Genomic DNA, 27,312 nt, shown 5'->3' with positions numbered 1-27,312 from the left:
AACACTGGGAGAAGTCGTTGCTGTTGAAAACGATGTTCATTTTGTCTGACACCATAACTGCATAGATCAAATGGCTGCAGAAAGGTAGCAATTTGGCAGGGAAGTATTTTCAAAGCTTAAATGAAAGTGAGCTCCCGGCGTCCGAAAATGTCTGTCTCACCTCCCACCTGCTTCCCCAGCCCCGAGTGAGAGCGAAAAGATTAGACGGACATCATTTTCGTTAGGAGAAACATAAAAATAATAAAGATGCGAGGAACCGGCGGCACCATTCGCGCAGCCCCGAATCGAGGACGGTGAATCAGTGCTGCTTTACCTACCGGGGATCCAGCACAACTGCAATAATCTTGTCGGATAATTAAGTAAATTATACCTTAAACATCGGTAGCTTACAAGTTGTAATCAGTAATTCAAACTCTTGGCAATTATGCAGATTGGGCTCAGGCTGGCGCTCGGACCTTTTCCCTTTTGCAAGGAGGACTTTTGGGGAGTTTATTTCGCTCAGAAGCCTCCGAGCGGGGGGGGGGGGGGAAGACGACGACGACGACGACGACTTGGGAGCTGCGCCTCCCCACGCCGACCTCTGCAAAGTCCTTCTATGCGTGGAGATGGAAATACACCACCCCCCCCCCCAACACACAACTAATCCAACACGTGGTGGACTTTAGGGGGCAGTCTCTTTGCAGTGGGGTGTTAGGGGGTGTTCACGCGTGACTCCTCTTTGCGGGTCAGGGCTGCACAAGAAGCGCTCCGGGGGCACTGAGGGGTGTCCAGTTCCGACTCCGCGCTGCCTCCTCACTCCTCCGCGGGCGCGGAGAGCAACGCGGAAGGAGTGGCTTGAGGCTGCGCGCTCTCTCCTGAATGGCTGGCGGCCGCGGCTCCCGAGCCATCCCTGGGGAGGAGTTATGATAATCCTATTGCCATTAAGGGCGTCTGGGCAGGGAAAAAAACCCGAGTGACCATAAGCGCGGAGGTTTAGTCCGTCATCTGCCTTCATGCCTGCCAACTGAGCTCCGTCCGGGGGGCAGCTCCTCTTCCCCAGCGCCGACGTGGATTTACCGCCCGTGGGGGGGGGCTGAGCTCTCGTCTGTTTTCGGTACCACACACCTGGTTTGGACGCTGGACGCCATGTTGTGGAAGCTAGCAGATAATGTCAAGTATGAAGAGGACTGCGAGGTGAGAACTATGGGGAGGGGCGGCACTAAGGAAGGGGGTCCGGCCTGGGGCAGCGCGGAGCTCCGCCGCCCCCCCACCATCCATCCCCTTCTGTTCCGGCTATCCCGCCGTCCCCCCGAGCGGGGTTTGACCCTTCCCGAGGAATCCCGGTTTGCGTTTTCATGTTTTCCTTCAGAGAGGCGAATTCTACTTTTCTAATTTTTGAACTCTGAAACAAAACGGGGTGAAAGCCCCGCCTGGCAGAAGGGAGCTCCCCTCCAGCATCCCCCACCCGCCCGGCGGAGCTGCGCCTTCCGGGCTCGGAGTGTCCCCTTTGAGCGGTCTAGGGGCACAAGGAGAGGGGCAGGAGGCAGCGGCAGGGGCACCGGTGCCGGCAGCCCCAAACGTGCTGCCGGAGCGCGGGACCAAGACCCCCCCAAAATCCTCATCCCTTTGGCCCGGTCCGGATGGGCGAGTGCGGGGCAGCCGGCCCGCAGGTAGCCGCTGTGGCAGGGCTGAGCCCTGCGGCGTTCTTCCTTCCCACGCTCCCCTCCGCGGGAGCGTTTCCCACTCCAGTGAGGCGTTCCCCGCCCGGGTTTTGATCTCTTCGAAAGCGGCCGTGGTTCTGGTCCGCCTGCTTGGCTCCTACAGATTAGCTGCAGTTCCTGCTTCACGCTCCATTGGGACCCCATTCACCTCTTACTAACTAGCCCTGTTATTTTAATGACCGTGAAGCCAGAAGCTGCTAAATCCCTGGATCAGTTCAATGTAGACATTTCAGCTCTTGGCTGCTGAGATTTGAAATCGGGGGAGAAGCGGAGACGGGACGGCTGGAATGGGACACCGCCTTCCCCTCCCGCTGCCCTTCCCGAGCGGCTCCCGGGGCCTCGGGCGAGCCGGGGGGGACGACACGGTACTGGGGCCTTCTCCCCAAGGGCGGCGGGTCCGCAGCTCCCGGCCCCGGAGTTTCCTCCCCAGCCGGGACAGACCGGCGGAAATCGGGCAGCGTCTCTGATTTGAATTTGTCTTATTTTAATGATCCTCCCAATGACTTGCACAAGCGTGAGGGTTAGTCTGCTGTAGTCGCGGTGAGGATAGCACACAGAACTGGTTTGTAATCTCTTCCTGGGAGTGGGGCTGACTTATTTCGCGATGTGCCTTAAAAAGAGAAGGCTCCTGGGCAGGAGCTGGGCTGCTCTTCGCTTCTCTCCTCTCCTTCCCCGGGACCGGCAAGTGCCTCCCCCTGGATCCGGGCCGCTGACCGTCAGCCCCCCAGCTGACGGCCGGCTCCGCTCTCCCCCACCCCTCTGTGCTTTCCAGGACCGTCATGATGGGAGCAGCAACGGGAACCCGCGGCTTCCGCACCTCTCTGCGGTCAGCCAACACCTGTACAGCCCGGCTCCGCCGCTCTCCCACTCGGGCGCCTCCGACTTCCAGCCCCCTTACTTCCCCCCGCCGTACCAGCCGCTGCCTTACTCCCAGTCCAGCGACCCTTACTCCCACCTCGGGGACCCCTTCTCCATCAACCCGCTGCACCAGCCGCCGCCGCCGCCCCCCAGCCAGCAGCAAAGCCCCTGGCCCAGCCGGCAGAGCCAGGACCCTCCCGGCCTCGCCCCCCACGGCCGCCCCGGCCTCGTCCCGCACCTCTCGGCGCTGGAGAGCGGCTCCGCCGGCGCCCGCAGGGAAACGTACCGCCGCTCCGAGCTGCTCCTGCCCCACGGGCACGGGCTGGATGCTTCCGCACTGGCCGATAACCTGGGCCTGCACGACATGGCTCACCAGATGGAGGAGGTGCAGGTAAGGGTTCTGTATCCCACTCCACCCCGTGGGACAGGCGCTGCCGGGATGCCCGGACGCCCTGCGGCGGAGCAGGGCACCGTCCTCTTCTGCACCTTCGCCTGCCCTATCCCCGTCCTTGGGGCGAAACCCGCCTTTTCTCCTCGTCTGCTCTGAAAATGGGGACGCGTGGGGTGGGGGGTGTCCCCCGAAAGCCCCCGTCTCCTTTTTCTCAGCTGTTCAAGGTGCGAAACTTTCTCCCCTTTCTCTTTCCAGAACGTGGAAGATCAACACTTACTAATGCATGACCAGACAGTCATTAGAAAAGGTCAGTAAGGTGGCACTGCAGTTTACTTTCCCTTGTCAATAGTTAAAAAGTTTAATGACGCACCTGTGAATTGACGCCTTATTATCTTTCAAAAGACAAATCCTTTCGGATCGGGAGGGAGGAGAAGTTTTTATTGCGCTTTCGCAGTCGCTGGATTTTTCTGTCTAACGCCATCCGAGGGAAGCGCCGGTGGGGACAAACCCTGGGCAGGGGGACCCCGGTCTTCCCCCTCGGAATAGCCCCTGCCCTTGTATGCGGCCTTAATCGAAACCAGAACCTTGGATCAAATGTAATGCTGCCCTGGAGTACGCATGTAAAGGGACACTGGGCTGACTTTTGAGTTATTTTGGTTTTGGTTGGGCTCTTTTTGTTGTAGCACTCGAAGACGGCTTTCTTGCTTTTGTTATTGTTTTTCCTGCAACTTCTTCACAAGACTGAAGAAGGCAACGAGATCGCTGGCATAAGCCTCCTCGGTTTTACCTTAATCGAAATTGCTTTGTAGCTGAGATTTTGAGGAAGGAGAAAGATGCATTGACTCGATTTACAGCCATTTAGAGTTTTTTTCTTTTCTTTTTTTTTTTTTTTTCCTTTCCTGCTTTTGTTTTTAAACAAATTTGTGCGTAAAAAAAAAAATAAATCGGTGGAAGTTTCCTGTGAAGACTTCAAACAAAAACCTGGCTGAGGAAAAGCAGAAGTGTTTGTCAGAGCGCTGATTGCTGCCTTTAGCTCATGGGAGAATAATTTCGTTGTCAGATGCACCACTGAAAAATCTTTCCCCCTCCGGGGAGCAGGGCCGACCTCGGCTCTTTAACCCTTTCCGATCGGTGCTGCCGCCAGGTTAACGGGTGAATACACCCGGGATGGAAAAGCTGGATGTGTGGCTGACAGTGTTGCCAAGCCTTTTTGGTCCCTGTTTACTTAAAGGCTGAAGCCGTTAAGGAGCAACGTTTTACTTTCAGTTCTCCTCTGGGCTCCATCCCTCTCTCCGCCGTGTTGTCTGTTACGAATTTGTTTGGATTAAATTCCAAAGGCAGTTTCTTACATCTGCGTGCGCGTGGTGGAAGGTGAAGCCCAGCAGGAGCTGGAAGGCTTCTCTCTGCTCCAGCTCAAAAGGGTTTTTGGCAGCAGTGAAGGATGCTGATTTGGAGTCTGTAGTTGAATCGGGCTTTCTATGAGCATGGGTTTGCTAACTTGCAGCGTGCTGCTCCAGAGACGTGGGGATTTGTGCGTTTTTTGAAAGTGTCCTTAGTTGCATTCGGCAGCTCCTTGAAATTTAGTGTGGCAAAATACAGCTGCTTAGGATTAGTTGAGGGGACCTTTTGGCTGCAGCAGAGCCCTGTGCTGCAGATAAATGCTGGGGATGAGGGGGGGGGGAGGAGGGGGCAGTGTTGTGTGTATTTAGCACAAAACGAAATCTCTCTCCTGGTCTTTTTTTGTAGAAAGGAAATTCACTTTCCCCTTCCTATTTCTCCTTTTATAAAATACCCGTTTTCCCTTCTCGTCCCACAGGTCCCATTTCCTTAACGAAAAACAGTGCTCTGAGTCTTCCCTGCCAAAAGGATGGACTAATTGGAGTGGTCATAAACCCCAATGAAGTATTTTGTTCGGTTCCGGGCAGACTTTCCCTCCTGAGCTCCACATCGAAATACAAAGTGACAGTAGCAGAGGTGCAGAGGCGGCTCTCACCCCCCGAATGCCTCAATGCCTCTTTGCTGGGAGGCGTACTCCGAAGGTAGGTAGGCTCCCACTCCTCTCCCAGCCGTCCCCATCCTGTCTATTGTCTGTGATTTTCCTTGTGCTTGTGTGAGCAGCCGGATTAGCATAACGAGGCGCTCAGAAAGCCTTGTAGTGAATTTCTGATTTTTAAGAAGCCCAGCAACACTGAATCCTAATGGGCTTTGGAAATAAAACTTCTTTGCACTTCTGCTACTTCTCGAGAAGTGCTATTAACAGCTCTGACAGCAATTCTTGTTCTCTGTTTAAAGTTGAATTTTTGTCTCAAAAATGGCTCATGGAGCTTTCTTATTCCTGTGACAAACTTATTCCCCATGGAATGACTTTTGGATTAAATCTCCTGGTCTTGACTAATCGTTACAAGGACACTTTGTATGTCCTTTTTTGCATACACTTTCTTTGGCTTGTAGTCGTTCTACAGCTGTTTGTTTTGGTGCAGTTAGAAGCATTTTGATTTTGACCTCTGCTGTATTTCATCCTGGCTGGTTTGTCATAGGGCATTTAAAAACTAGGTCACTTAAAAAGACCATGGTCTTTATTCCCTCCCAAGTAGAACCCTATTGAATGTCAGTAACTGGAATTTCTCATCTTTAAAAAGAAATGTTCTCTGAAGATAAATAAGGACTTTTTTCTTTTTTCCCCTCTTTAATTACAGAGCTAAATCTAAAAACGGTGGCAGATCATTAAGGGAAAAACTGGATAAAATTGGCTTGAATCTTCCTGCTGGTAGAAGGAAAGCTGCAAATGTGACACTATTGACATCTTTGGTGGAAGGTCAGTCTTGAATGTGTCTTAAAAATTTTTTTCCCTTGTGTATAGCTTTTATCCTGTAGACAAAGCATAGAAAGGCTAGGAAGTCGATGAGCATAATAAATAGAGAGGGTTTAGTTTGTTTAGAAGTGAGTAAGATGGAGACTCTGCAGCTAACAGCTGGCTTTGCTTTTGAGAGGTTCCTCTCCCCTTCTTCTCCTTTCAAATTTGGTTGCTATGCCCTTGGCCTCAGCCCTACCTCCACAAACCCAGCTGGTGCTCCTCTTCCTCATGGCTGCATCACAGGGATGCTGGCAGGGATGCAGTAACTCCTACATGCCAGGACATTCAAAATGCATCCCTGTGCAGTCTGTGTTTCTTGAGGCTGGGGGGGGGGGGGGGGGGGGGGGGTAGGTTGTTTCAGGGTTTGTGGGCAGGGACAGGCCAAAGGGGTGAAACTCATCACATTAGTGGGTTTAGTTCCTTACTGAGAAACTGTAAAAGTCTGGGCAGCTGACTCTAGCACCCAGCCCTACCTCAGAGGTGTCCTCAGCAGCTTTTCTAATAAACAAGCATATAAAATGAGTTTTATAGCTTCTGACTTCCTGATAAGAAACTGGAGCCCCTTTAATCTGTAACATGTTGTATGAACCTTCTATCAGCTAAGCTGACTTGAAGGCTGTATATGTATGTGTGCGGTTGTTTTATGTTTCTGTTTAAAGCAGCTCCTGGTAGTGGTACAATTTAATAGGAATGGAAGCAGCAATTGAAAAGTTGAATAATCATCTAATACCTTACTGCTATTTCACTTCCTTAGCTAAGATAATATAGCAGCTTCCATTTAAAAACTTTGGAAGTTGGGTTTGAGAGAGTTTATGCATGTGCATGTGTACACACATACCTTACAGGTAATGCACTGGTCATGGCAATCTATTCTTTTAAGTCTGATCACATTACCTTAATGGAAAAAAAAAAGTGCTCTAATTACACCAGTTTCAGTTCATATTCTGTATGAAAATGCTTATCAGTGTTCAGAAAAGATTCTAAACTGGTAAATCTTTTATTATGTAAATGGAATACAGTTGCCAGGTTTTTTAAATCTCGGTGGACAATGTGATCTAGCCTGACTTCTAGTCTGCTGCGCAGCTCATCTGGAGAGAGGTGGGAATTTTTCTTTCTAGTTATAGAGGCAGGAGAATGATTATTTTTTTGTAGTGGTCACCATGTAGATATTTTTTTTCTTGATGCAAACTTGTGAAGAAACACTGATCTATCAATTAGAAAATGGTAAGGAGTGGTATGGTGGTAACAGCAGTGACCCTTTCCAAATCAGTATACCTCAAAAATCACAGCACTTCCCTTAACTCCCTTGATCTCCTTATAATAAATAGATGCTGCTAAACTTAATAAGCATTCCCTTTTGCCCACACCAGGTGAAGCTGTACATCTTGCTCGTGATTTTGGTTATGTATGTGAGACAGAGTTTCCTTCCAAAGCAGTGGCCGAATATCTAACTAGACCACACATGGGCCGTAACGAAATGGCAAACAGGAAGAATATGCTTCTTGCTGCAAAGTAAGTTTGGGGCTTGGACTTTTTTTTGTCTTTTTAAAGATGCTTTTGTATGATCATGAGTACCTATGACTGGGTGAATACAGTAATTTTCATGTGCAACTTTAATCTGGGAATGTTTTTTTTAATTTGGTTTTGGTTTGAATTCAACTATGACAACTTATTTTATCTGAACCGGTAATAATAACAACCCTGGATGATAACTCTAAAGCAGTTTGGACTAGTTCTGTCTTTTTATTCCTTTTAACAGTAGCAAAAACTTAAGGAAAAAGTCCTATATACTTAAGGAAAAAGTCTTTAGCTATATCTTTAGGGGAAAACTGTCCCTAAGTGTCCCAAGGTGGAGGGCCTGTAGAGAGGTGCAGCCTGGAAAAGTGAGGCAGTGTCAGGACTGGGAGCAGGAGCTGGTTCACCCCCCTCTCTGTGTACATGCAGCCCAGAGGGGCACCTCCAAGGAGAGTTACTGGTGGGCATGCTGGATGCAAGGGAAGCTCGGGACCTGTGTACTCACAACTGCTTCTGGCAGTATCAGCACACAGGTTTCTCCCATTGGGCCCTTAAGAGTCAAGAGTCATGGGTAGTCCCTTTTTGGGGAAGTTTGGCTGAAGTTCTTTATAGTTCAGTGAAAGCCAACCTTTGGTAGATGTGTCATTGTGCTTAACTAAATTCCTTCTACAAGCCTTGATAAAGAGGAAAGGCTAAGGGAGAGAAGATGTTATGGCTGTTCTACAGACACTTGTAACTGTAAACAAACCATGCACTGGACAGGTCTTTGGTAGGAAATATCTGTGTTGGGTTATGCTTGTCTTAAACCAGTGGCTGGAGTGCTTGCTGTCTTCCCAGGCTGAGGTTTAACAAAGCCTTCAGTTCACAATCCTTTCTGGTCTGAGATGTCTGTTTTGGGGTTGATGTAATTCCTTGCTTTTGAAAGCACGCTCGCTCTGCAAGAGTCTCTGAGAAAAGCCTGTCTAAACTGTTGAATTGCCCTGAATTTGGGCTTGGATAAGGCATGAAAAACACACTCCTCCTGGTGTTGAATTAATCCAGCCTTCCTGAAAGAGGTCTTCTTTTACAAGATATATCCTATGTAAAGGAATATTTATCAGAAATTCAGTTATATAGCACCTCTCTTTCCTATAGCTTGAACATCTTGCCTTTTACTGAGCTCTGCTCCTTCTGCTCCTAGTATTTTCATTATTGGTTTTGTTATTGGCACTGATAACAAGAATCTTTTTTGGAAGACGTTTGTGATTGACAAATTCTGATAAAGTGATTCTGTTAAGACTGCTCAGCTCCTGTGAAATCTCATCAAGGGGACAGATTTGTAAGCAGCAAACAACATATGCTTGAGCGTTATTAACCATTCATGTTTTGCCAGGCATATGTGTTAGTGTTTGCAGGATCAGGGCCCAGGTCTCTCTTTAAGAGAGTGTATATATGTAATGTGCATAACTGACTTGAACATTCTATTGAGCTGCTTTAGTCTTTCTAAATCATTTAACTGCAGCTGTGGATGTTCTCATAGAAACTAGTCCTAAATTCCCACTCCCCCCTTGAAATCTAGAGCAAATGACACAGAGCCAGCCAGACACCAGAGGTGGAGAGATTATTTTGAGGAGTCTGTGTGGGTTTAGTGACATAAATATAACAGCAGGTTCATCAGGAACTGGTGCTAATAAATAGGCTTTTAGACACTGCCGCTGATGGAGTAATGAATTTCTGAAACCTTTTAATTCCGCAGAACTGCCAAATACTTGCTATGGATTTTCTGTTGGTTTTCTTTATTTATTTGCTTTTGCATAAATTCTCATCGTGGTGTAAAGTGTGATCACTTTGTGTCTTGCAGGCAGATCTGTAAGGAATTCACAGACCTCCTCACTCAGGACAGAACTCCTCTTGGAAACACGAGACCTAGTCCCATCTTGGACCCTGGCATCCAGGGCTGTTTGACTCATTTTAGCCTGATCACGCATGGCTTTGGGAGCGCTGCCATCTGTGCTGCCATGACATCCGTCCAGAACTACCTAAATGAAGCATTAAAAATAGCAGACAAAACATACATGAACGCTGGCGACCAGAGCCCTGCAGAAACCAACAAAACCATTGATAAAATGGATAAGCACAGGAAGTAAAAGGAGGGAAACCAGACTTTAAACTCTTCCTCCTAAGCACAGACTGGGATCTTCTTGGCAGGGGGAACGTAGAAATTTGTTTTTTTTGGTGGTTTTCTTTTTCTTTTTTTTTTTCTTCTTAAAGAAAAGAGGGAAAAAGGGTGGAAAAAAAATTCATCTTATTCAGGATCATCACTCCTCCTGGATCCATGAGACAAGTCTTTCTAAAAGCTGCAGTATCCCTTATCTGTGGAAGCAATTACCAGAAGATAAGTACTTGGTACAAGCGTCTTGAAATCCTTTGCTGTAAAAGTGGTGCTATAAAGGGGTTTTGATGGAAATATACAAAGAGATATATTTAGATTTCTTTTCCACATCTAAGTATCTAGTGGTGACCAGGTTCATGTATAGTTTTTATGATGCAGATTTTAGATGGAAGCCTATTTGTTATCTGATACAATTTCAGGGTTTTATTCTCTCTAAATGCAACAGTAACAATAAAGCAGTATTAAACAGTGATATATAGATTTATGTACATTAAAAGTTTTTATAAACACCTGAAAATAGTAAGATTATTCTGTGGGGGTTTTTGCTTTGTTTTGTTTTTTTGTAGTTTTTCCTTTTTATTTTCACATTACCATAGGAGAGTACTAAAATCCTGCTCAACTTAAAAGTTACCTGATGGCATTTGACATGCTGATTTTTTTATTTTTTTTTTTTTAATGGGAATATTCAGGCTTCATTGCTGCAGCAATTTTTTGCTGCAGTGAATCTTATCTTGACTTTATTCTGTTTTTTAAACGAGGAATAGTTCAGAATGAAACTGCTTTTAGGAAATTCTGTGTTGAGGATATTGCAGCTTTATTGACATATTTATATTGTTTTTAAATTGGGGCGAGCTTGAAAGAATAGGCACATAACTCTTTTTTGAATATTTTCTTTTTTTTTGCCTATTAAGGCCAAAAAACTTTCCAGGGAGGCTTTATGTGTATTAAGGGGAGCAGTGTGTTGAATGTAAATATTTATTTATGTGTAATTTAATCGGATTTGTAAATAATGGTGAACTTTTTAATACTTTTTTGTTTTTATAAATGGGTTTCAAATGTTAATTTTGGTAAGTATTTCAAAGGTAATGGGTAAGCTAAACATATCTTTAGGTTTATGCACAGGTATGTTATACAGGGTATTTAAGACTTTTTAATATCTCAATTCTTGCCACTGAAGATTAGATTTAATCTGAGGTGTATGCTCACAAAGCAAAAATTTTGTGCATCATTCACCTGGTAACTGACTAAACATGCAAAATGAGTGTGTGAGTTAGTGTGTATGTGAATAATGGAGGTTCTGAACTCTCTTTACATATTTGTAAATGTTCCCTATATAATTCTGATGTATATGATAACCATATAATAAAAGTATTCTGGATAGAAGCATGGAATGTTTTGTTAACTGAAACCAGTTTTCTTTCTATACTTTGGGAATGTGGGGCGAGCAGCACTAGAGGACATTATGTATTGAATCATAATTGCAGCACTTTGTTCAGATTAACAGAACAGAAATATGGAGCTGTTTGCCAGTAAAACTGATGGTTTCAATTAAACATGTATCTCCAAGAATCTTTTTTTTTTAAGATGTCACTATCATGCAGGCTGCCTATTTAAACAAGCAGCTTAAACACAAACTGCAAGATTGATCTCGCCTGCTTTGTTTTCTGATGAATCTGACTTTATTGTCTCCTATGACAAATATTTGCAAAGTCCCGGGGTGTGAGATCTGACGTCTCATCTGCTTTCAGCCCAGTTCTGCTGATTTGAGGAAGTTCACAGCATTTTGTAGAAAGTCCCCAGTGTGCTCTGTGTGGTAGTGGGGAGGCAGAATTTGAGGCTTTTGGTGGCATTTAGTGCCTTGGATGTAAAATAGCCAAACAAACCCTCCTAAGGGGAAAGGGTGGGTTGCTTCTTTTTTTTTTTCTGGTCCTTTCTGAAAAACCAAGACCATGAACCTGGGCTTCAGCTTGTCCTTGGCATTTGAGTACCAGGTCTGTCAGGAGTGTAGTTAGGACAAACATTAGGAATGGTGATGCTGGACAATAACTGCAAGTAAGAATTCAGTTCAGGTTGTGGCAGTGCGTTTCTTTTGCAGACATGGAGAAGAGGCAATATGTGCCATTTCTGATGACTTGCTTTATAAATTTTTATGTTCTTTTTTTCCTTTAAAGGATAAAGGAAAACGACTGAAGGTGCACGGGGTGGGGGGAAAGGGAAGCTCAAAGAAATGAATGAATATTTTGGTGGTGAGCAAGGAGGAAGCTAGCTTTTTTGAGCTGCAATCCGGTCCCCTTCTCTCCTAAAGAGGTGTGAAATTCCGGTCTTTGCATTTGTTAGGCTCATTGTAGCATTTGAGAAATAAGCACTTTGGACCATCTGTAGACACAAGTGTAGCCAGGACATGTGATGTCTAACAGAACTTCTAAAATATACGAATTACACCATTCTGTTTGTTTTTATTGATTTTTAGATATATATTCTATATATGTAAATATACATAGCATACATATATATAAATACGCTAGGTATGGGAAGAGCTTGTTTAGAGAATATGATGCTAGAGTTTTGCTTTTTGTTGGTGTTGTTTTCCTGTTTCTGCTGCTGTGCTGCTTATACAGCATATACAGTAAGATATTTTAGCTACCAGACAATGGAATCTTGCTTTTTATTAACGCATAAAACCAGGCTCTGAAATAATTGCCCCTTGGGATAGGAAATAAGGATGTTTCCATTTATTCCTGAGTGCATTCAAGCAAAGCCAGTCAATTGTCTAATGTACTGACTCAGGTTCTATTTATATGTTTGGAACATCAGAAATGGTGAATTTCCATTACCTTAATGCTTTTCCTCTACTGTATATTTTAGATGGTACGTTATTTTGAGGCTCGACTACCTTGTAAGCTGTGTCAGTAATATGAAACAAGAACAATGTCTTCTGCTCCATTCACTGAAGAGAACAGTAAAACTCTGACCCGAACTTGTCTGTCATCTGAGATGATTAAACTTAAAGTGTTGCTAGGTTAGTAACTTCATGGGAAATCTGAAATGCACAAAGTTATCAGAACACACAGTTTGCTTTTTCCTGATGCTCAAATTTTCTTTCTTTTTACTTCTTTTACGTAGGCTATTCCTGGGCTGGCTTGAAAGTTCTAAGTCAGACTCCTGAAGTTCCATTTTTAATTTCCTTTAAAAGTGGAATATCCACATGACTGTCCAATCTTGTCCTTTGCCCTTCTCCCAGAAAAATAATGGGTATGGTCTTTATGTGATGGAAAATTACTTTAAGCTATTAAGATTTAAAAGTAAAAATTCTGCATTTGAAATGGGCCATTCTAAGTGTTGCCCTTCTGCAAAGATGTTGTTTGATACGTGGGCACAAAATAGCTGAATTCATGTCAGTATAAAAATGGAAGAGGAAAATGTGTTGACCATCTCTTGCCTGGCCATCGGAGGATGCCAGGGTCTGCCCCTGGCACTGCTGGAATCATGGCAGGCAGGAATGCTGCTTCCTTTCACCCATGACAGCTAAGGGCATGGCCTTTGGAATCCTATCACCTGACAGGCAACCTGATGGGTACAAATTATTAATGGCAAAGCTGATGATTATTCAAGACCCTGGCTCATGCGACCATCTGACTTCACAGCAGCGTTGCTTTCAGTTTAAAAATAGGTTTTTCTTAGTGTTTGCAGCTGCAGAGAGACAAAATGACACAGAACTAGTAATATATAAGAAAACAAGGAAAAAGAATGAGCTTCTTAATAACTGCTTTCAGTGAACTTCGACTGTTTTTGCTTTGCTCTTTGCTCATTTCATTGTTATTTACAGTTTGTCTCCCCCTGCCTCTTGTCTGAAGCCTGAGTGGTATCTGTTCCTCTGCTCCCTCAGACTTTTGCAATACAAATAAACCCAGCAATGCATTTTGAAATGGGTCAAGCCTGCTGTGATAGGCTGCCATGCTTATTAGTTGTGTCCCTTCTCTTCCCCCCCCCCCCGAGGGATTTAGGTGTATCCTTGTAGTTATTTTGGCCTTGGCAATGGGCTTGGAGTGCCTTCTGGAACATGTTCTGCAATGAGAGCTTCATTGTTTATTACTAAGAAAAAAAGAAAGAGGGTGCTGTTAAGATTTTGTTCCAAACCTGTTATTTCACTAAAAGAACATAAAATCATAGAATAGTTAGGGTTGAAAAAGACCTTAAGATCAATGAAGTTAGAACACGAGGTTAGGGACAAAGGTGCTTCCCTCTCACAAAAAGTAAGTTTTGAAGCATAATATGCTTCTGTTCATTGACATTTGCAGGTTTGTATGGGGAACCTAAAGCCTGTTTTACTGAGCACTCTGGGGTTCTGTTGGGATGATGACCCAGGCCTGGTGGTGGTGAGCCACAGGATGCATATGGAGCCATCCAACCGAGAATGGTTTCAACCCCAGGGTTGTTATCTCACAGCCAGACATAACCATGCCCTTCAAAATCTGCGTTTTCCAAACCCGTTGTGGTCTGTCATGATGCTTCTACAGTGCCTGGCTATTGCTGCTGCCTGTTGCCTAACATCACATTATCCAAGTAGCTGTATGGATGACCGGCTCTGTCCAAATCACACAGGGCCTGCACTGAAACCGTATTTCTAACACATTGCTATATTCTGTTGTGTATTATTTGCTGCCTTCTCCCTCTTTCATTTTCACCTTCTCAGGGTTATATAAGCTTTCCTGGTTTCAGATGCCACTTTGCATTCATAGGATATTCTTTAATGTCTTACAAGGATGGTCCAGCTGGTTTACATGTGCCATTGTTGTGTAATGGCTGGCTACAATTATTGCATTTTTCCTCTCTTTTGGCTGAACAGCCCTTTTTAACTGGCTCTTGTGAAGGCTTTGCTCACAGGCTACTACTGCTCCATGACATGTTCCCTGAATATTACATTTAATCTACAGTTTTACCCATAATTTAAAATTGAAAACATGTAACCATACAGTCACTTGCTCTCTCTGCCACAAAACCCAGGCATTTATTCATGAATTAGCAGAAATTTCACTCTGAACCATGAACAAAATAACAGAAGTGATCTTTTAGGTGAGTTTTAGAGTTTGTATTTCCAAGGTTAATCAGCATAAAACTAAGGGAAAAGTAGTTTAAGAGGATCTAAAGGTAGTGTTCTTCAGCTGATCACTGCAATTAAGAATCATTTCTAGTTAATTGAAAGAGTTCTTCAGTAACAACAGAAAGTGGTCTAAAATGATGCCAGCTACCTTGTTATAAAACACAGATGCTAAAGCATAGAGTTTGCAGTCCTCTAACAGGACAGTGCCCATGTGGGAGCCAGGGCCTCATCGTATTCTTCCCCTTTTGCATCACATCAGCTCCCTAGAGAAAGACAAATCCCAAACCACATGAACAGTGCAGGTTTGGGGGCATATTGAGTGGAATGCATTACCTTTTGCCTTTGTAAGGTAGTAAGATGTCCTTTAGGTTGTGTCAGGCTGTTGCACCTCTGCTTATTGCTGGAAGACCACAGACCTGAGGAAGCTACAAGGGCTGAAGGGGAAAACTTGTAGCCATGTGGTGCAGCCTGGCAGGATGATACTGAAGCTGAGCCGAGTGCTGGACTGCGAGCTGGAGCAGCTGGGATGGAAGCACATGTGTTTTTGTCTCTGCCAGAGAAACAGTAATTAACCTCCAGGAGAGGGGTAGGGTGCGTACCTGGGACCAGTAATTTTCTTCAGCTCTTGCAGCAAAATTTACTTGGGCTCATTTGTCAAGCTTTGAATCCTTAAATCTATAACTCTAATTAATTAGGAATCTCTAATTACCCCAAAATGGTGCTCCATATTTAAGGCTAAGGTGTGGTGAAACACAGAGAAAACACAAGAGAAGCTGGAGGATGTTGAGAGCTGGAGATGCCAGGAAACCATTCAGAGATCATGGTGCACATAGGTGCAAAGGAAGCTGGATGGCTCAATGGGTCAGTGAGACCTAGCACAGATCCTAAACTGCCAGAAGCCACTGTCCGGTATTTGGACATCTATCCATATGTGCCCTAAAAAGCAACGACCACCAAACCTCTTAGCAGGGGGTTCTTCAATTGGAGACCCAAAGCCAAGTGACCTTTGGCATTTAAGCCCAAATCTGGGTATTTTCTATATTCAGAAGCACATTAGACAAGGCTCTGATTCTTTGTAACCTCAAACAAGAAACCCCAGTGGGGACAGTATTGGAAACATCAGTGCAGATGGATTCTGGCCCTCTCCTCATAAGATGTAAAGCTCTTTCACAGTTGAGGTCTTATTAAGTTAAAAATTTATAGCTTTTTACTAGGCTGTAACCAGTTAATGTGACTCAGACAAAGATGTAATGTGAACAGAGGCATTACTTAGAGCTACCATTTTTGCCTTACTGCAGAGGTTCCTCTTCTCCAGACCTCACACGCAAGTTCCTAGAAGCCACAGCTGAAGCACATTTAAGAATTAGTCTGTGAGCTCATTTGATGAAGTGAGGGGGATCAGCTGGGGTTTGGGCTGATTGGCTTCAGCAGTGCAGTAGGCAGAGGTTTGAACCACTTCTTTCTGAGCAGTTTTGGGCTGTGGCTCCTTCCCTAGGACTTGCCAGCACCATCTCTTCAGCAAAGGTAAGGTTTCTTCTTCCTGATAATGGCGTGTACAGTGACTGCAGACAGGGTACATCTGCATGTGGATGGGGTCGTTGTGAAAATGTTAAAGGAAGAGAAAAATTATGCATGCTTCTATGTAAAGAGTAGGGTCGCCCCTTAAGAGCCTCAAGTACTGTTTTCTAGTTCCAATGGTAGGGAATCTTTGTATTGTCTGGTAAATAAAAGCCTGTACTTAGTGGCTTTGTTTGGTGGAAGATAAAAAGTTGATAAGATCCTAGTAAAGCTGTTGTGAGGAACTCCTATTAGTTTCCCTGTGGAGAGTGTTTCCAGGGATTCACTCCAGCAAAACTGCGAGACTGGCAGAAGGATTCAGAGTGGTCAGTGATCTCTGTTAACGTTTGAAGTAAAAGTGATCTCTGCCTGGTACTTTTCAGGTCTTGTGTGATTGTGGTGTTGAAAAGCACCAGAAGTGTAGCTAAGATCAATCCTTTTTTCGTATTTGCTGTGAGGTATTCAAGGCAGTGAATTGCATCAGAAAGGGAAAATGAGAATGAGTCGCTAGGTGCTAGCTAAAAGGGTGAGAGAAATGGGTTAAGTCAATTATGGGATTTCCTCTCCATTTTTCCCAGGTAACTCAAGATGTGGAGGGGGGGGGAGCTCTCTACTTTCCTCTACGATCAGGTGTTTGCATTGCTTCAAATAGTAACTGTCTGGGTTGGTCAGGGTTGATGTTCTCCTTTGCTGCTCTCTTGGAAATACCGATGTTTTCACTCCCCTTGGAAGTGCCTTGCCCTTTGAGGCACCATGTGCAGGCAACGCCGGATGCAGGGATGCTCTGAACCCCGCGCACATGGGGCCCTAGGCTCGCTGCGGAGAGTGGGTCATGCCCGGCACCCGTGGGTGCTGACTCACAGCAGTGGGGGCCACCTACTGAATCACTGCCCGGCTCCGGCAGCTCCTGGCTCGCTCCAGAGGTCTCACAGCCAGTGCAGCAGGCCCCAGCCTGTTGGGGCTGGGAGATCTAAGGAGATCACAGCCGGGGCCAGGGGTGATATGGCCGCAGGCCATCATCTTACATAAACCCCATACATTTGCATAATGTGTTTTACAAGATTAAAACTGAAGAAACTTTTTTTTTTTTTTGAAGGGGAAAAAATAGGTGAAAGAGCTCCACACAAACGGGGTATCAGAAACCTGTGGTTCCCAAAATGATTGTGCCCATAATTGGGTTTGAAATGATTTCACGTCAAATTTGCAACTCTGTCATTGTGTACTTGGGGAAAACAACCCAGAGGTAAGGATCATAAACAGAAAGTGAGTGTTGGACCAGTGATGGGGAAACTCATCCCCTTTGAAGAAGCTGTTTCTTCAAACCTGTTGGGTGCCACACATAGGAGAAAACCCTCCTTCCGCAGCAGGGCTGTGGCGTGGAGAGGGTTGCCAAAGCTTGTCGAGTCACAAACCCAAGGCGTTCTTACTTTGTTTAATTACAGTGGGTGACTCGGATGCTAATGCAGAGGTCAGTAAATGGTGTATGATCTCCAGCAGCACCTTACTCGAAGGACTGAGTGGTTTCGTGCAAAGGCCACTGCATGGATTAGTCTGCTGATGACTTGTTGCACAGCTGTATGTGTCTCCTGCACTGGGTTTACTGTGGCCCATAAGAGCTAATCCAACACAAGTTCTTTAGTGGAAAAATATGCGGGGTGGTGGGGTGGTGGTGGTAAAAAGCCAGGAAACTGCAAGTCTTGGACATTGTCTCTGCTGTGATGCATTAGGAAATGTTGGTTGGTGGTTGTGAAAGTCTGATAAATACCCCAGAGTGTAGCTGTGGCCATGAACATCCTTAGGTACAGCTGCTGCATCCAAAGAAAGTAGAGCAGAGAAATTTGCCGCTTTGGAAAGGGTGGAAGGCAAGACATGTCTCTTCTGGCTGGTTGTAAATGTGGAGTTGGATATTCAATCATCTGCTCCCCTTAAAGTGTGAAACTTAGGGATACGGGGCTCCCAGGCTGTGGTAGGGCAGATGCTCAGCTCTCTCCCTGGAATGGTGTGGCCAGGCTGGGCAGCAAAGCTGGCTGGAAGTTGTTTTCAGCTGTTGCTTAAGGAACTGGCTATGATTTTAATAGCTGGTTTAAGTGAACCAACCAAATTGCTTCCAGCATAGCTCTGTCCTTGAAGGTGATGAAGAGATTTGAATGAGAGGCAGTATTGGGTTTCCCGAGAGGCTTTGTTTTAGCAGGGTTTGGTTTACTAATCCCCCACTCAACCACTCCCTGCAGGACTCCCAGAATTGTGGTCTTCGGCTTTTCCCTAGGACTTGGCAATGGTGTCCGTGGCTATGCCCATGTACATGGGTATATTCATATCTCTATGCAGAGGAAAAGGCAGTGGCAGCTGCTTGCTCTGGATGCAGGAGATGGATGTAAACTTGTGTCCTCTTGTTACAGTGAGGTATATCTAAAGTATCTATGGTCAGGTTGAGCACATATTTAGGGCCCCTAACTGTTAACAAAATAAACGGCAATGAAATACCTGAGCGCTTTGCAGATCAAGAAGACAAAGCAGCAGGTGCTTGTCATAGGAGAGTTGTGAAGGGTGTGAATGGGCCTGTGCTGTGGTCCTGAGGTCAAAGTGCTATGGACAGGAAATCTGTACTGTTAGCGTGGATACTGTAAAGTGATTGTACAAGGAATGAGGCTTGTATCTGGTGGAAGAAAAACTCCACTTTTTATCTATCTATCTATCTATCTATCTATCTATCTATCTATCTATCTATCTATCTATCTATCTATCTATCTATCTATCTATCTATCTATCTATTTGTTTCTCTCTTCTCTTCTCCTCTCCCCTTCCACATCTTGTGAAATAAGACTCAGAATTACAAGTCGGGGGGGGGGGGGGGGATCTCCTGCCATGTACCAAGGTGTTAACTTGGAAATGGGAAAAAAGAAAATAAGCATATTGAATGGAAGAGTAGCTCCATGTCTGTGTTAATATGGCTCATTTAACTGGCAAGACTCTGTATATGTTTTTCTGCTTCTTTCCTCCCATTCTGCCCTAGGTTTTATTTACCTGTCTTTTGAAGTATGTCCCTGTACAGATCCAGGATGGACTTGTGTGACTGTACTGCTGTTAGCATAATGATACAAGAAAAGCTGACTTTTCTTATTGTTCCTACATGCAGTTCCCTAAATATGGCCTGGCTCAGTGTGTGTTTAGGGGTGTTAGCACACCTTCCACCCAGGTGGAAATGGTTACTAGATGATGTGCTGGAGCTGGGATGTTGTGGAATGTCCTCTCTTGGGACCTTAATGAGCCACATTACAATAACAAGTCAAGCAAGCCAGTCTGTGCTGTTGCTGCTGGGTGTGAGAGCTGATTCCTGGAGCTGGTGATTTGAGTTTGGCTGTTGAAAATCTCTTCTGTTGACTTTTGTGTCCTGCATTGATTTCTGAGGCTTGAAAAACCATCATACACAGGCAGCTCTAGGACCGTGTCCCAGGTACTTTTGTAGACAACAAAAGTTGTGGTTTCAAGCTTATCCAAAAGAAAAGTTTGAAAGAAAGAAGATTCTTGTGTCTGAGGAAGAAACCTAAAAACTTATGGAACCTGAACTGGGAAAATAATGGAAAGTGCTAAACTTCTTTCTCTCCTCTTTTAGTTTTAATTACTACAAAAGGTGAGTGCTCCCTCTGGCATGTGCTGGCTGACCTTTACAGTGCAAGGGAAAGGTGTCAAAGAATGTACACCCTCCTCAAAGATATGTACCTAACCCCCCCCCACCGAGGCCCAGCCTCTTTCTCCCATCAGGGTTAACATCCAGAGCCACCAGGGAGGTAGGAAATTGCATCCCTGAGGGTGGAAGAAGCTGAGGGTAAAATGCACAACTGCTCTTCCAGGCTGTGCCGATGGCAGCCTGGCTGTAGCGGGGCTGTTCAGGGCTTGCTGCGGGGAGACTTCTACAGTGTTTTCCAGCACAAGGAACATGTGAGCATTTCTGGTGAGTCACTGCTGGGCTAGAGTACTGCCTGGGTTGAACCATTTTGTAAACTCTGTAATATAGAGGTTATTCTTCCTGTTACTTCTCTTAGAAGCACTAACTTATTGTGACAGTGATGTTGCTAGCTGCTGCTATTAATCCAGCCTTCCTGGAGATGCAAAAATTGTGCTGTATCTGGGGTGAGATGTGCAGTCAGATTAATCCCTGCTCTGTAGTGAGCTGTTCTGAGTCGTGTCAAAATGCAGTAACGCTCGTGTTCAAGGGTTACAAACTGGGGAGGGATGTGACTGGGAGCCCCTTTCTGATTGCATTCCAGTGCTGGACCACATCACCTTATGATACAAGAGGGTCACTTGTCTTGGTACACCTTTGACTTTTCTATGCAGTCATGCATTTCTGATCCATGCTTCAACTTCCTGCCTCTTCAATGCAGCCCTTATCCAACCCTTAGCATCTCGGCAATTTTACCACAGGACAGCTTCTCATCCTCGGAGATGTGTGCTGGGTAGAATGCCGCCTTTCATGGCATGCTTTGTGTTAAGGGATAGAAAGAACCAGTTGGAAGCTTGTGCCTTGTTCTTGCTCTCCCAGTAATGGTGGAACCAGGGCATTGTGCTCCCTGAACCACATCCCTCCACGCTCTGTCCTTAGCTGAAGGTTGTTCCCTGCCTTTGTTGGGAGAGCACAGCCATATGTGCAGCAGGCAGGTGCCCTCCTCCTCTCCTCAAAGCACCGGTGCAGTTTCTCATGTGCCATGACCGGGAGCTCATTAACGGCAGTCCCGCTTGGGGTCTGCAGACCAGGGGTGCAGGCTGCCTGGCACAGATTGCCCCACATGTGATTATTTCCACACGCTCCCCATCAAAACAAACGTTCCTTCCGCATGAGCTCCTCTTCCAGCTCTCGGCTTTGAGGGCAGTCGGGATGGGTGTGTGTGTGGGGAACTCTCTTGCTGCAAGCCTACATGGATATGCAGCCATGTAGGTGCAGTCTGGTCTTCAAAGCAAAGAGTAGGGAGCAAGTTCTGGTAGATTCAGCTATAATTTCCCTTCCAGTCTGAGATTCTCTCATTGGAAAGACTAAAGCTTCTTGTGTGGCTTCTCAGAGCCTGTACTGCACTTGCTGTATGGGGTGTCCATGCCTGGGTGCTGGTGCTGAGGCTGCTTGTGTGAGGAGAACTGTGTAGTGGCCCCATGCTGGTTCCTTAATGGTCCCCCTGCAGCTACAGCTGAGTCTGTCACTGAAAACAAGTGTACAAAAGGGTAAAATGCTGCTGGGAGGGAGGGGAAACAGCATGAGAAACAGCCCTGCTATTGCCAAGCATGTGCTCAAGGTGCTGGAGCCGAGATCTCTTGTGGCCCATGAAGGACTTGGGCAGGAGCAGCTCTGCTCTGGAACCAGGCTGAGAGCTGGGCTGGTTCAGCCTGGAGAAGAGAAGGCTCTGGGGAGACCTTACAGCAGCTCCAGCGCCTAAAGGGGCTACAAGAAACCTGGCATAGGGTGCCCAGAGAAGCTGTGGTTGCCCCATCCCTGTAAGTGTTCAAGGACAGGTTGGATGGGGCTTGGAGCAAACTGCTCTAGTGGAAGGTGTCTCTACCTGTGGCAGGGGGTGGATGGAGGATATTTAAGGTCCCTTCCAACCCAGATCATTCTAGGACTCTATGAAAAATGTGAGGGGGAAGATTCCCGTTCCCCATGCCCTCCCTGCATCTCAGGGCGATGGGTGGGAGTTGAAGGAGTGAGGTTGAGCCTAAAAAGAAAAGGTCAGTGAGGTGGTGTTTTAATTTTGCATTTGTCTTTCACCATCCAAATCTATTTGGATTGGCAATACATTAAATTAGTTTTCCTCAAATCGAGTCTGGCTTTGCTCATGACAGTTATTGGTATGGGCTCTCCCTAGTTTTTATCTTGAACCATTAACTTTTTCACCTTATTTCTCTCTTGTTGGGAGGGGGGTGAAAGAGCAGCTGGGTGGGTGGCTGGCTGCAGTCCAGAGTAAACCCATTACACTTGCACACACTCTTTTCACCCAGGGCTTATGCTACAGCCTTGATTTTATTTTTTTTTTAATTCTTTTTTTTTTTTTTTTTAATTTTTTAAAATCACAAACTTCCTTTTCTTTGTAAACCTGATCTGCACAGACCACTAATACAGCAGGAGCTCACCAGATCAATTCCTTATCAGTGGGGAGTATTGCAGCTGAAACGGGCTGGGTTTCAGTCTCTGGATTCCCTGGGCTATGAGGATTATGAAGGCTCAATGTAATCTCCTACAGCCTAGCTACAGATATTCCTCAAATTTGTGAGCAACATACTTAGAAACTTCAGCAATAGCTAAAATTCAGAGCTTAAAACTATAGATGTTAGCTAGGACTTGTGTGTGTGCTTATGATGGCTCCATGTGCAACTGTAAAAAACTATGTGTAGTGAACGCACACTGCACCCCCTGCTCTGCATGCACCGGTCTGAATAGTTGGATTCATTCTTAAGATGTGCATCAAACTCCTTCCCTTTCCTTGGTTTTACTGTAACTGACAAAGCGGCCTGACTCAAGCAATTCTGAGCAGCATTTCAGAAATCTAATGCTTAAGATTTCACTGTAGATTTTTGGCTTCAAAGTGATTTTGTTATGTCCTCAGCCTGGTTAAATCCTTAGTTATAATGATTGCACACTGAAGGGTGCTGTTACATAGAAATGTGTCCCATAATGGCTTCGTTGCTGTGGAAAATCCGATGTTATTTGGTCATTCCCTACGAGTTCCCTAAGCCATCAAGACATTTGCCTCAAGGCTATAAACACAAAGCTACAGGCAAAACCCTCTGGACATAATGAGTGGGCATTTATGCAGAACTAAAAACTGGAACAGCTGAGCAGTAGATCTATGAATAGCAAGCATGCCTCTAAGCACAAAGGACATCATTCTGGAATAAAGGGGTTTATAATGGTTCTGACATCTTGTATGTCAAGATCATGCTACGTTGTTGTAACTTTTTTTTATGTTTATTTGTTTGAACCATGTTCCTTAAGTAAGGTTTGAGTAATTAAAGGGTGTGAAGGAAACCCTATAGCTTCGGTAAGAACAAAAATTGGGCAACTGACACTTCTGGCAAGATCCATCATTTCGATCATGCTTGCTAGGGAACAAGCTTATTGCTCCTGTGCTGTTTGTATCCCCAGTTCCACCCTTCAGGATTTCTTAGGGGTTTCTCTTGTATCAGCAGCTCTAAAAGGCTTTAACCTAATGTTAGTTGAGAAGTGTCTTCTGATGGAAATGCAAAGGTTGGACTAAGCATAAACTACAGGGTAAGGGAGTCGGGCAATACAAAGCAGGGTAATAAAATTCAGAGTGATTTGAATCAACAGGGAGCTGGAGGAGCTTAATGTTGGGAAATGTACTGCAGCAAGGTCACAAGCCTTTGCGAATCATCTATAGGCACTTCTAACTACATGGCAAGAACAAGATGGAAAAGGATGTGCGGCTCTTACACCAGGAGCATAGCGAAACCCCAGATTAGAGCAGGAGTTAGAATATAGAAATAGCCTAGAGGAAAAATGACAGGGGAAAAAAGAATGTAAGAACACAGAGGGATGATAAACTCATGTCCTATGTGTCTACATCCACATGTAGCTGATCGTTTTTTGAGACATTATTGATTTCCAAGATGGCATGTTCTTTTTCGGGGGGATTTTGGTCTATTTTCCAGCTCTCATGCCAACATACTGGGGGAGGGGCTGAGCAGCCCTTTGTGACTGGGAAAACGTAGAAGTTCAAGCATGTTTTGCAATCCTTGCAAAGTAGTTTGGGCCTTGCAAAACCATTGGCTGTAGAGATGAGCAAAGCCCTAGTACTGTGAAGCTCCTAGTGGGAAACATGGCAGAGGGATTAGGCACTAATCTCTGACCTGAGAAGATGTGATGAATGCCGACACTGCAGACTGTAGTGTAGCACAGAGGTACCTGAGCTGGTTGTGACTAGCTTATTTGGCAGAATAACCTAGCTCTGCACTTTGGGGTATGAGGAGCAAGTTTCCCTTCCACTAGCAGATTACGTTAACCCATGCAGACATCAATGCTAGAGGGTCCAGAAAGTATGTTGGCAGAGAAGTGCAGGCTACAGTATAGCTGTGCACCTAGTTTCTTTGTGTCCAGGTGTCTTGCATGGCCACAAGGAGTTTATTTTTTCTTTTGGCAGATACTGTTATCTTTGAAAACATGATATCATGCTTACCCTGAAGAGTGGTAGACTCTGAGCTTAAAGATGCTCAGATACGGAAGGATGTTACCTAGGTTGCTTAGAAAGGCTAAGGGATTAATTTAATTATCCCTCCATAGTCTTCCTCACAGCTATTAGAGACAGATTTTCCTGCCTGGGAAAAGACTTCTGAGGCCCTGTCAGGAGAATGACAGTTCTGCCCTGTCAGAGTGATAGCTCTGTGGCTGCTCTTATGGGACTAATGGGTAGAGCATCATGGAAGAACAGGGGTGGAACCATTCCCTTTATAGAATGTTGAATTAAAACCGAGGGTTTCTATTTGGTCAGAGCGATGTTGACTGCAGTTGTATGAAGGCAAGACATATCGGTAACACGTCTCTGGTGTGTATTGCAGTGAATGGTCTTGCCACGCCGAGTGTGGTAGTCTGGTCAAGGAGTCAGATTTTGTTTTGCTGTGTGTGAGCCAATTGTATTTCAGTGAAAGATTTTAATTTTTCCCTGGAAAGCATCTTCTACTGTTGCCTGTTTTAGTAGCATCTCTGTCTGTGACTGTTTGGCAGAGAAGAGATGATTTGGCAAAGAGGGATCTTGGCTGATAGGAGACTGAAATCTACTTCAGTTATTTGGATGTTCAGTCTTTCGTTTGTGTATTTTTGGCTGCTAAACATGTATCCTGTTATAAAGTGAAAACAGGGCATTATAATAACTGTATTCTTGCATGCCAACAAGTGCATGCTAAAATATGAGATGTGTAGTGATAGCAAAACTAGAAAGACTAAGACTTGTGCATGCTGGAGGTCCTTTCTCCTCCACCATCAGTCTCCTAGCACACAGGAGAGACAGAGAGGCTGGTAGTCATCTCCTGCTGCTGGTGTGTGTTGTCCATCACTAGAGGCCCCTCAAAAGCAACTGAAGAAAATGCAAGACAGTAAAACCCTTCAGGTTTGTGATCAGAGAAGAGGGACTGTAGCTTGGTCTCTGACCCCACATCTACACCAGGTATCTCTTGACACCTGACTCTGCTTTTACCTCTTCAAGCCGGTTTATGTGTAAGTGCCCCTAGAAGCTGCCATCTGCATTGCTTGGAAGGGCATTACAGTCCCATGTAATAAAACTCTTCCAAGAACTTAAAGAATTCTGCTGCTCATAGAAATCTCCCTTATCAACACTGGTGTACAAACTGCGTAGTAACAATGTAGCTTGAACAATGCTGCAAGCTTATTTGCTTTGTGATTTGTGGTCGGATCATTGCATTTCAGCATTTACCAATGAAAGGAAATTACTAACTGGTATTTACATTAATTGTGGCTTTGGGGAGATAGTCCAAAGAAAATTATGTTAAAGCCAGTTATTATGTGTCTCCCTAACAATTAGAATAAAACCCAAAGTTTATAAAACAGAAGTTGATCTCAAACAGATTTTAGCTGCTACTTGATATTTTCTCTTACTAGAGGTTGGGGGGGGAAGGAATTTCCCCCCTTATTTTTCCTTTTTTTTTTTCCCCCTTTTATTTTGTTTCTTCTTCCCCCTTTTTTTCAGTCACCTTCTAGAAACAGTGTAAAGAACATGGCTTGAAATACAGCATGTATGCTACTGCAAGAGAAACTCCTTATTTACACTGAGCAGGATCTCGCCTTCTGAGGGGGCTTAGTGGAGTGGGTCAGTTTTGACAAGGCACATACTAAATGGCAGGGTTTACTCAGGTAAAGCTGTTGACTTTCATTGTTTTTGTTTCACCTCCAAACAGCCTTGTGCAGCTCTGTAGGTTAAACAGAGGTTTGGCTCCAAAATCTTCAAGGTACTCCAAGCACCTTTCATGTATGTCCCAGTAGATAGTCTTGTCAGTGTCCTAAGAAGTATGCTTCTATTTCACCTCGAACTATTTCTGGACACTAATTCAATGTTTTTTATAATGTTAGATGTATGATGAAAAGTAATTTAAGGTTTCTTAGGATGACTCACTTGCCAGCATAGTTGCTCCAAGAAACAAACACAGATGTGAGATTTAAGTTCTTCTTTGGCATAAAACAGTGCCAGGACTCTTTATGTTGTAAACCACAAACTATGCCCAATGGAGACTAGCAACACTATTCTTTTTTTAGCTTCAGCTAATCGGGTAGCTTCTGACTTCGCCGGTGAGCATGGATTCATACACCTTGTTCTTTCACTAGATGGTGGTGCTGTCTGTACATCCCTACTAACGGTGGGATCCATCTCATCAAATTCTAGATATCCAACCTGAGCTTCTTGTGCAGGCTCCATTCAAAGAGAAGAAATATAGCCACTTCTGAAGAGTGATTCATCTGACTTGCTGTCAATGTCTGCTTTAGTGAGATGACTAGAGTAGGATGAAATTAAGTCCTTCCCAAAAGATTCTTCTGTAAGAAGGAGGATGGTGGATGCTGGGGGGAGGCAGTCTGGGCTTCCTTTCCTTGGATGACCCCATTACTAGGCTATGTTTACATCACTCCATGAGTCCTCAGCAAACCCAGGCACAGGAATGTGTGTTCTGGCACATGCCTGCACGGGGCAGGCACACAGACATGTTCATGTTGACCTTGCTTTGAGGTTATTCTACTCACCCCTCTGTTCATCAGAGTCAAAAAGGACAGCACTGTTTGATATATGTCTGTCCACCAAAAGGCTGCAGACTAAAAGTGTAACTGGTTTTAATTATTAAGGCTTAATTTAGGTCTTAATGTTTATAGGATAATTGTTTCTTTTTTAATATAATTTAAACTTCGCAATACAAGAAACAGGCCTGAACCTGTGGATGGAGTGCTGGAAACTGTTTAAGAAGATTAAGGTCTTTTAATTGATTTCACATAAACAGGTGTGACTGAATTCATCAGAAGAAGGTTAAGACTAAATGTATTCTGCTAATTATGCAGAAATTGCCACAGTGCGTTCTCGGTTGAGCAATTGCCTTCCCTTTGCAGGTGGGACCATCCCTCAGCTGTATGTCAAATGGGAAAATTGACATTTCCTGAGCAAAGGAACCAGCCTCTCATACCTGGTA

General features: G+C 44.9%; 1 protein-coding gene and 1 long non-coding RNA gene across 3 annotated transcripts in view; both read left to right on the top strand.

Moving 5' to 3' along the window:
- The first annotated feature begins 716 nt into the window (after positions 1–716).
- TFAP2C (transcription factor AP-2 gamma) lies at positions 717–11,025 on the top strand. The gene is made up of 7 exons (XM_062604078.1): positions 717–1,173; positions 2,473–2,949; positions 3,205–3,256; positions 4,766–4,988; positions 5,646–5,764; positions 7,174–7,315; positions 9,159–11,025. Exons 1-7 carry the CDS (start codon positions 1,126–1,128, stop codon positions 9,442–9,444), a joined length of 1,347 nt encoding a protein of 448 aa, XP_062460062.1. The 5' UTR covers positions 717–1,125; the 3' UTR covers positions 9,445–11,025.
- A 4,628-nt stretch (positions 11,026–15,653) lies between these two features.
- The window catches only part of LOC134156219 (uncharacterized), a 106,985-nt gene continuing 95,326 nt past the window's right edge, over positions 15,654–27,312 (top strand). The window contains exon 1 of one of the 2 annotated variants that reach the window (XR_009961861.1): positions 15,654–16,095. This is a non-coding gene — a long non-coding RNA (uncharacterized LOC134156219). The remainder of the gene's footprint in view (positions 16,096–27,312) is intronic. The other variant, XR_009961860.1, reaches the window with a different exon arrangement.

The sequence above is a fragment of the Pezoporus occidentalis genome, unplaced genomic scaffold (assembly GCF_034315485.1).
Source record: "Pezoporus occidentalis ecotype Australia unplaced genomic scaffold, CSIRO_AGI_Poc_V1 ctg83, whole genome shotgun sequence".
Classification (NCBI taxonomy): domain Eukaryota; kingdom Metazoa; phylum Chordata; class Aves; order Psittaciformes; family Psittacidae; genus Pezoporus; species Pezoporus occidentalis.
Note: the sequence above shows the minus strand (reverse complement) of the source record. Positions and strands in the feature narration are given on the sequence as shown.